Here is a 9822-nt window from a genome sequence, read left to right on the forward strand (position 1 = left end):
ACATCGCCGGCTGGATCTGCAAAGACCTGAAACCTGACGCCCACCTCAGCCACTCTGAAACCCAAATAGCGACCGCCGCCACGCTAGGAACCTGGAACGAAACTTACTATCCCGGATCATAGTGGCGCTGGGACGCGACTTTCCGCGCTCTGGACTTCCAGAATGACAAAGCCTCGCTCCCCGGCTGCCTACCGCGGTACTGATGGACCCAGTTTGCCTCTCGGAATCGGCAAAGCTCGGGATCAGTTGGTGCCCCGGTCAAAACTCTTGACTTCGGCGGGATTCGAACCCGCGGATTCGAACTGAGCTAGTGGTCCGGTAACACACGCGATGTTGCCTCGGGCGGTGGACGCTGCTTTCCCGTATTTGTGGTATGTTAACCCGGATTATGTTGAGAGCAAATCGATCGCCTCTGGCAATAAGGCTTTGTCGTCGTGCAATCTTTGTCGGATTGTGACCTTTCTCGGCGTGAGCGATGCGTGTCAGTTGGATGCGGCGTGGTGTCGGCTCCGGCTCTCCCAGATGTTCCCTTGCTGTCGCCTCGTCCTGTAGCTTCTCGTTTCAGTCGTTGCTTGTCGTATGGATGCTCCTTGAGTGATGCCATTCATTACGATATGACTGATCCTGGTGAAGGACCTTAGCTTCATTTTTCCGTTTGCTTGCAATGAATCCGGCGCATCATAACGCTTAGTGACCATGCCGATGACCGCTAGTGTTTTTGTCATCAACGAAGAACATCTGTGGATCCTTTTGAGTTGCTCGAGTCAAGAATCAATATCTAGAATCATGCCTGAGTTTTGCGTTTTTCCGCATTGAGTGCCGCTTTAGGAGCGTTTTTGCGATATGATCATAATATCACCAGTGATCTTTTTGCGTCGCTTTCTGTGATGATATTTTGTCGGAAGTTGAGCGTGTGTCTAGCGGTGGTAGTAAGCTTTGTCAGTGAACTGTATGCGGGGGCTTTAGAACTCTGAATCGAGTGAACCCAGATTGAGCAGGGTGAAATGCCAAGATCACTGGCACTCCAAACGGTGACTGTTGATGTTCTGATGTCGGTTTATGATCGCGTCGCCCCATCCGTGTGCCCGTTGTAATTGTGCTTCGCATTTACTCGTACTTACTGATTGTGGTAAAAATACGCACAAAAATGAAACACGAAGTGTTTTCTGCAGCGTCTGGGGCGTGTACCGGTACTCGGGGACCGGGGCATTTCAGCATCAAGATTCAGCAGCAAGAAATGTAAGTACTCAAAATCCCTCTCGGCACTGCCACTCTGGCACCCTTTCTGGCTTTCCCTTGCACTTGCTTCCACCGGACGTCACATGAGCCGGGCTAACGTAAACTTTGTTCTTGATATTGCCTTGGGCCGGAATAACATAGCCGGCATTAAAGTAAAGTAAAACGGAAGATCTGGCTAATTGCCAGCTAGTAACTTCCCCCTACCCCGACCAGGGCCTCGGCCTGTCTGGAGCAAAATTCAAAAAAAAAAAGGACGGGGGGATGGAAACGTGCGTCTTCTCCACCGCATTTCCATGGACCCTAATAGGTCATTAGAAGACAGACAGACCTCCAGCTAGGCGCAAAGCACAACAGATTTTATGTGCTCGTCGATGGGGGCTGAAACGGCAAATTTGTACTACAAACGGCTAACTGGTGATGTCATCAATGGTGTGCCAGTTACATAGGCGGCGGAACGGGGAGGGCACCGGGGCACCGTGCCCCCCTTTGATTTTGACATTTTAACATTAGCCCTATGGGCGTTGCATGGAAAGAATGGGACCAAAAGTCGGCAGTGCCCCCTCCCCCTCCCCCCATTATTTGAAGGTGTTCCGCCGCTACTGGCCAGTTACGTAATTTCGAAGCCAATAGCTGTTATGTAATGATTTGGGGGTTCAATACAGAGACTATTATGTTCAATCTTAGCAAAGCTAGGTGAGCATTTCCGATTCTGTGCTGTTCATTTGTGCGACTTTGCGTATTTTCGAAGTTGGTTGGTTGTTTCGTGAAGTTACGCTCACAAGTTAGAGTTTAGAACACATACTTTGAAAATCTTCTGCAAACCTGTTCTTTGTCGTCATATATGGCGCATCACTGACACTGAATATTCCCAAATTTAATAGGCAGCGGCAGTCCGTGATCTGTGTTTATGCTGTTGTGTACTCTCAAATAAATATTTTTATCAGTGTTCCTTTACAAAAATGAATTCACTTGCAAGGGTGGCAAATACATCCAGGGGATGTGTGACAGGTAAGTTTATTTTCACTTGTGACGACTGAGTGAAATTGTCTATTTTGTGGACAAAATAGGCTTGCATTTGCTTGATAATTCAATGAAAATGCATCGGTAGTTTATGATGCTAATGGCTGATGACTGTCCCAGTCTGTCTAACTTGCTAGCTGTGGGAATCTGAAGAGGTGATCATATTCTATTCCTGGTTCAACCGGCGTGATTTTGTACTGGATATGTGGTTGTTGATGTTCAGGGTAAAATGTAATTTAACATGCGATTTGGAGCTTCAATTTCTTACCACCATATGTTAAAGTGAACACTGAGCAGACTGCTAATTGACAGTCAGTAGGTTTTATGTTGAAGCTATGTCGTAGTGCCTACTGTCAGCATTTTAAATTTGACAAGCATGTGGTTATATAATCTTGACCCATCAGAATCACTGCTTCGGTAGTCAGATCTGACTTGCCCTCTGTTTTATTCAATAGCTCATGAACTGTTTAAGCTGGCAATGTGAAACATGATATGCCTTCTACATCCATTTGACATGTTGCATGCATTTCTTATGTAATTTCAATAAAATCATTGAGATATGCCCATTTTACTGACCCAGCTGGCAGCTACACAGGATTTTGTCAGAATTGGTAAATGCTTGTAAGGATATGATGCATTCAGTTTACAAGCATTACACAAATTAAAAATGTCAAAAGACACAAATGTGTCACATGAAACCAGTTATCTCAAAAATTTCCAACAATGTTTCTTCACTCATAAATTTTAAAAAATAGCCTTGAAATAAAATTTGTATATTTTTCAAGACTTTGAATATTCATGTTGAAAAATTATAGGTGCATCATGTATCTCAAATTTTAGCCTTTTTCTCATGATTTTTACCCAAGATCACAATGATGAATAACCACCTCCATCAAATTAGTGCACAAATCCATCTCTCAAGTCACATTACAACTCTTTTTTGTTGTTGTCTCAAACTGACCTTTTGTGACAGCTGACAGCTGACCTGACCTTGACCTTGTTTTCTGATTAGCATGACACTTTATGACACCATGATCCTGCCATACATAAACCTCATCATGCAGATACCCCAAAATTTGGCTTTTGATCTGATATTGACTTGAAAGTTGACCTCAACCTTCTAATCTTAAGATTTTTTGCAAAGGTCTCATGATTTCCTGAAAATTGTGTATTTTCAAAACTAAAATGTACCTTAAAGGAAAAAAACACCACTTGTAGGCTGTTCTAGCATAACAAACCTTGAATGCTTAAATTATTCTTAACACACCCACACAAAAATAAGATAGACACACCCATTAAGTCACACATTACAATTTACACACTCTGGCATCTTGCTTTCTTATGGTAATGCATTTCTTATGGTAATGCAGTAGCATAATGGCTTGGCCTGGTCGGCTGACTAAATGTGTGGCGGATGGGCTTTCCAGTTTAGCTGGCCCACTGTGTAACCCACCGAGTTGTGAGTAACGCTCTGCCCTGTCCCGGCAGCCCTCTCGCAGCAGCTGAGCGCGCTGCAGGTTCGCCACCAGGGCACCGAGACGCCGCGCGCGCACGGCAACCTCAGCGACGATGACCGAATTTTCACCAACCTGTACGGCCGACACGACTGGCGGCTGAAGGGCGCCCTCAGCCGCGGCGACTGGTACAAGACCAAGGAGATCCTGCTCAAGGGAGCCGACTGGATCCTCGGTGAGCGGAGTGACAGCAGTCGACGGAGACCGTGGTGGGGGCCCGGGGGAGGGGAGGGGAAGGAGGGTGGCGGATGCTCGGTGTTAAACCTGCAGGGCCTTGAGGGCAGTAGCAAGCTGGGACTGAGTTCTTGGTATCGGCCGAGCCTCCTGATATCTCGGCACACCGAGTGTGACGAGTGTACCTTACATCTGGTGTTACGCATACCTTTTGATAGTTGCTTTTTTCACCTGTTTTTCCATAAACATCTTCATCTGCATTTTTGAAATATTTATTTGCCTTCCCGTAAGCTTCTGCCCCATTTAACCCCTTCCCCTCTCTCTCCCCGCGACGACAGGCGAGATCAAGGCGTCGGGTCTGCGCGGCCGAGGCGGCGCCGGCTTCCCCACCGGCATGAAGTGGAGCTTCATGAGCAAGCCGCCAGATGGCAGGCCCAAGTACCTGGTGGTCAACGCCGACGAGGGCGAGCCGGGCACCTGCAAGGACCGCGAGATCATGCGCCACGACCCTCACAAGCTGGTGGAGGGCTGTCTGGTGGCCGGCCGGGCCATGGGCGCACGCGCCGCCTACATCTACATCCGCGGAGAGTTCTACAACGAGGCCAGCAACATGCAGCTAGCGATCAACGAGGTGGGTGGAGGTGATGGCATGGACGGTCGGGGGCATTTCTGTCCTGAATAACTGCCTACGTTCGTCTGCGATTTATGCTTTCCTGAAATGACCGTTTATGGAAGATGTGTGTATTTACGAGGTTGAACTGTCCATTGCTTCTCATCTGTGACTATAAGGTGCGAAAGTCAGCCGATAGTGGATGCACACATGGATAAGGATTGTCGAATCACGCTGGCTTTTTATATAGTTCTATGAGGAGTTTAATTACGGCAGCGCTCGACTATTACCTGCTTGGATAGATGAGCACTCTATATCAACCTATGTAATGAAATATGCATTGGTGTCCCTTTCCCACCAGGCCTACAAGGAGGGCCTGCTGGGCAAGAACGCCTGCGGCTCGGGGTACGACTTTGACGTATACATGCACCGCGGCGCTGGCGCCTACATCTGCGGAGAGGAGACGGCGCTGATCGAGTCGCTGGAGGGCAAGCAGGGCAAGCCGCGCCTGAAGCCGCCCTTCCCGGCCGACGTGGGGGTGTTCGGCTGCCCCACTACGGTGGCAAACGTGGAGACGGTGGCCGTGGCGCCGGTAGGTGAAGGGCAGGAGTGTCTTCCCAGTGGCGGGGAGGGTTTTACTGGCGTAGCTGTCTACCGGATTATCATACGGCCATTACGCTGATTAACGACAATCTGTCGCGAATGTTGTTGACGTGCCCGTAGACTCCTATCATGGCTGACTGATGGCTGTGGTCATTGGATTGGTGCCGCTGACTCGGTTTAGTTATGAAACGGGTGAGTCAGATCTGTCAGTGTGTTTTTCAAGCGGCCAGTGACTAAGCCGAGTCACAGGACCAAGTTTGCGCCTTATACACCACATAGGTATAAAAAATGATCTGATCTGCGTGATGTGTGTCGAATTCCTATTTGTCACATATTGTTACACAGCCATACGAATACCGCACGTATACGATCAGCTGATGCGTACTTACATAACTGTTTTCAACTCTTTGTTACATAACCCTCTGATTTTATAACTTCCTCATCATCCCGTCACTCTTTTGACGTCACAAATATTTCCCGTTCGTCAGACCATCTGCCGCCGAGGAGGCACCTGGTTCGCGGGCTTCGGCCGGCCGCGTAACACGGGCACCAAGCTGTTCAACATCTCGGGCCATGTCAACAACCCGTGCACCGTCGAGGAGGAGATGTCCGTGCCACTCAAGTAGGTGACGCTACGGGATGTTGGTGATTGTGTCATATCATTGTCAGCATGTGTCATTGTGATGGTTTCATGGTCATGGAAGCCGCTGAAGTATTTTGTGGTGTGGCTGCTGTTCCCTCATTTGAAGTACAACGGCAGCGTTCTTATCATGAAGTGATGTGTTTTATTTTTCGTCATGGTTGTCATAGGCACAGTAGAGGGTTGGGGTATAATTAAAGGCTTTGACTTTGTTCAGTCTAATGACGGCATTTACCATCCCTCAGACAGCTGATTGAGCGGCAGGCCGGCGATGTGATTGGTTAATTCTAATGACGGCATTTACCGTCCCGCAGGCAGCTGATTGAGCAGCACGCGGGCGGCGTGATCGGCGGCTGGGACAACCTGCTGGCGGTCATTCCCGGCGGCTCGTCCACCCCCATCATCCCGCTCGAGTGAGTATGCCGGTGTATACCGCGAGGCATGGGAATACGTTGCGCTTCTCGCCGAAATATTGTGTGGGTGGAATGCGTCCATCCTAATATTGACGTTAGACCTTTGGCTATTGTAGATAACCACCAGACCGTTCGGTCAATGTCCCGACCCTTCCGGCGGATCGTCGGTCAATGCCGCCCTCCCCCACCCCCCACCCGCCGGCAGTGTGTGCTCGGACGTGCCGATGGACTTTGACGGCCTGCTGAGCGCCGGCACCGGCCTCGGCACCGCCGCCGTCATCGTCATGAACAAGCAGACCGACCTGATCAAGGCCATCGCGCGCCTCATCACCTTCTACAAACACGAGTCGTGCGGCCAGTGCACGCCCTGCCGCGAGGGCACCGGCTGGATGGACAAGGTCATGTGGAGGTCAGTCCAGGGGCAGCGAGGGTGGACGGGGTCATGGGGAGGTCAGTCCAGGGGTGGTGAGGGTGGACAGAATATGGGCTTTGGGCACGGTCATGTGGAGGTCATGCTGAATTATTGGTTAGGCAGGAGACAATGACTGCCGGTTCCGGCAGGATGGACAGCTATGTATGTAGTGTTCGATAAATGAGTTACTAATAAAATTGGTCAGCACCTTGCCATGAACGTGGCTTGATTTTGAAATATTTGCAAGTTCTTGCCAAGTTTGAGTAAGCGCGTTGAAATTTTGGAATTGCTTGAGAGACGCGCGGCGATGATAACCACTCCAGCATCAGTCGGATACCAATTGCGAAACGATCCAATTCAGTTTAGAGGCTGTTTCGAAACTCTGTTATGTAACGAAAGTTACGAAGGTCTGCTGGTCTGCTGTCGGTGTTTCGAGGGGCTCTGTGGCCCTCTGCCAACCGCTGTCAGGCTGCTCCGACGGCAGTTTGGCGAGGTGCCCGTGCGCCTGACGTTGCTGATGCCTGACATATTTGTCTCCGTTTTTCGCTGCCCGAACTAGCTATGTATAGCAGCTATGCATTTATCCACTTTGATTTGTGTTTGGTGTAGCCGACTGAAAGCACTGCGTATCGTTTGTTCATGAAATGGTACCGTAGCTGTAAATCCTGGCGGTATGCATCGTGGGCTTCAACATACCGTATACTTGTATTGTATGTGTCGTGTTTTCAATCGTTCAAATTGTTTTTGCGTTAATTTATCGAATGAGGTAAGGAATTGCACGCTCAGTTAACTCTGAACCGTTCACAGTTTGGGGCCTGATAAATGCTGTATTTACATCAAACTGCTGTCTTTCCTTGCAACAGCGTTCTGGTTTATTAAAGCCTGCCAGGTAGGGCTCACACCTCCCGCACCGCCGCATCGCTCCATCCCTATCCCCTTGTCCCCCGTTTCATCGAGAGCGACTCCTGCCTCGGCCCTCGTTCTTGCTGCTCGCCTGCCCCGACGCTGCTCGGACCGCCAGTCGTCCCGCGTCTCACACCCCCTTCCTGTCCCCAGGTTCGTCGAGGGTAACGGCCGTCCGGAGGAGATCGACATGCTTTGGGAGCTCACCAAGCAGATCGAGGGGCACACCATCTGCGCACTGGGAGACGGCGCCGCCTGGCCCGTCCAGGGCCTGATCCGACACTTCCGACCGATGATTGAGGAGCGTATGCAGCAGCACGCGGCGGCGCAGGCCGAGCGGCAGGCGGCCTCCCAGGCGGCCGCGTCTCAGTAGAGCCGTCCCTCGGGTGGGCAGGCAGGAGCGGCGAGGGCAGGGGTAACATCTGGTGAGAGCCCGCTAATGGGAGACCGGCTGGCGGACCGTCTGCAGTGCCGCGTCTCTTGTAGATTTTATCTTAGTCATAAAGGTAGCCTGACAAACGCCTGGAAGAATATGTTCGGTGATGTGCAGATTCATGTGACTTGAATCTTGCAGATGGCGTTAGATGGCAAGGTGTGACCGTTTTCGGTCGATCCTTGAGGCCAGCTTGGCCCCGTCTCTATTCGCCGCGTAGCTGCTCGTCTGCTCTTGCCGACCTTGCCGCGCTAACCGGAACCTAGCCTCTGCGCGGGTGTTGGCCGCGGGTGTGCGGACTGTGTGTATATATTAGCCTCGGTGGTGCCCTGCGCACCTGCCCAGGACGCGGCCCACCCAGTCTGCCGCGTCAGGTCGGCGGGGTGGGGCTGAGCCGGCCGAGAGAGGTCAGCAAGGCGCGGGTCCTGAGGTACGTGTGACGGGGATCGCCCGAGGCTATGTAGAATATATCGAACCGGAAAAGAGAAATGTGTGTTTAAAGGTGTGCTGAAAGATAGCTTTGAGGCTGCCGGGCTAGAGGCACGCAGTTAGACGCACGTAGCCTTCTTTCTGTCACTTTCCGTCGCTCTGGATGTTGATCACTGGAGACTGTTTCTGTCTGTGAAGCTCTTGGAGAGCGGCAAACCCTCTGAGAAGCAGGGAGAGGATGGACGTACCCAGGAACAGTCCGATGTGACCGCCGACGTTGGCCACCAGGTCGCGCATGCTGTAGGACAGGGTGGTGATCCGGGTCTCGGCCTCGTACTCGAACTTGATGGTGACGTAGGTGTATCCCTTCCTATTCACTATCGGCGACCGGCCGACGATGACGTCAATGCGGTCCTCGAGACAGGCCGGGAGACAGCCGCAGTCCTCGGGGTAGCCGCTGGTCGGGGGGATGGCAAAGTCCCTGGAGTAGAAGGTGCAGCCCTTGCCGTCCAGGTCCATCCAGGGCATGGTGCATCCGATCTTCTCCTTCTGTTTCTGGTAGAAACACTGGCTGAGGCAGCCGCTCAAGCTGTAGCCGGGAGTTTTGTTACACGGCTTCCTTGTCAGGCTGGGACTCTTGTATTTGTTCAGTCTGACTGTGATTAAGAGGTTTTCGGTTTCGCGGATCACCACCCGGGGTATGTCTTTGTGGAAGAATTTGATAGCCTTGAAAGGCACCTCCGAGCCGTGGAATCTCATCATGTACGAGCTTTTGGTTGACCTTTGGGTAAACTCTGGATGCTCCAGAAGACGAATTGTTGGTCCGAGGAAAGGCGAGGCCTTGTTGTCTTGCCGCCCGTGCGGCTGATACATGTAACATACGCCTGACTTTAGAAACGTTCTCAGCCAGAAACCCTTCGGAGTGCGGTAGACAACGTCCCCCGTGCTATCGCGACTTGTGTTCTCATTCTCAATCCTTCTACCCAGCATGTCGCCAATCGACAAGCCGTAATCAATGTACATTTTTCTGAAAGATGTGTTGTGATAGGCCGTTTCGTTGACGATGAACCACATGTGATGTAACGCCGTGGACCTGGGCTTATTCGTCATGCTGCCATTACTCTGATAGCCGGGGCAGACGGTGAACCTCGGCAGCTCGGCCGGCTCCAGCTCGACCATGGTCAGTGTTGGCTCGCTGCGGTACTGCACCCATTCGAAGGTCGCCAGGCCGAGGAACGTTACCCAGAGGAGGACCTCGCAGACGCGCGAGGGACGTAGGGCCCACAGCCAGCATGACGCTGAAGGCATGGGGCCCAGACGCTGGCGTCACGTTGTCGCGAAGGTCTCGTAGATGACACGCTGGGGACAAGTCATTAGCGAGGTTAGGTACATTGGGGACTGTTGATAGGCGTTATCACAAGTGTATTCGCGG

General features: G+C 51.4%; 1 protein-coding gene across 1 annotated transcript; it reads left to right on the forward strand.

Moving 5' to 3' along the window:
• The first annotated feature begins 1919 nt into the window (after positions 1-1919).
• Positions 1920-8450, forward strand: LOC122393857 (NADH dehydrogenase [ubiquinone] flavoprotein 1, mitochondrial-like). The gene is made up of 8 exons (XM_043390276.1): positions 1920-2247; positions 3748-3948; positions 4286-4578; positions 4919-5149; positions 5649-5782; positions 6115-6213; positions 6419-6622; positions 7682-8450. The coding sequence occupies exons 1-8, from the start codon at positions 2199-2201 to the stop codon at positions 7899-7901; spliced, it is 1431 nt and encodes a 476-aa protein (XP_043246211.1). The 5' UTR covers positions 1920-2198; the 3' UTR covers positions 7902-8450.
• The last annotated feature ends 1372 nt before the right edge of the window (positions 8451-9822 follow it).

Source organism: Amphibalanus amphitrite, unplaced genomic scaffold, assembly GCF_019059575.1.
Source record: "Amphibalanus amphitrite isolate SeventyFive unplaced genomic scaffold, NRLGWU_Aamphi_draft 000559F_arrow, whole genome shotgun sequence".
NCBI lineage: Eukaryota > Metazoa > Arthropoda > Thecostraca > Balanomorpha > Balanidae > Amphibalanus > Amphibalanus amphitrite.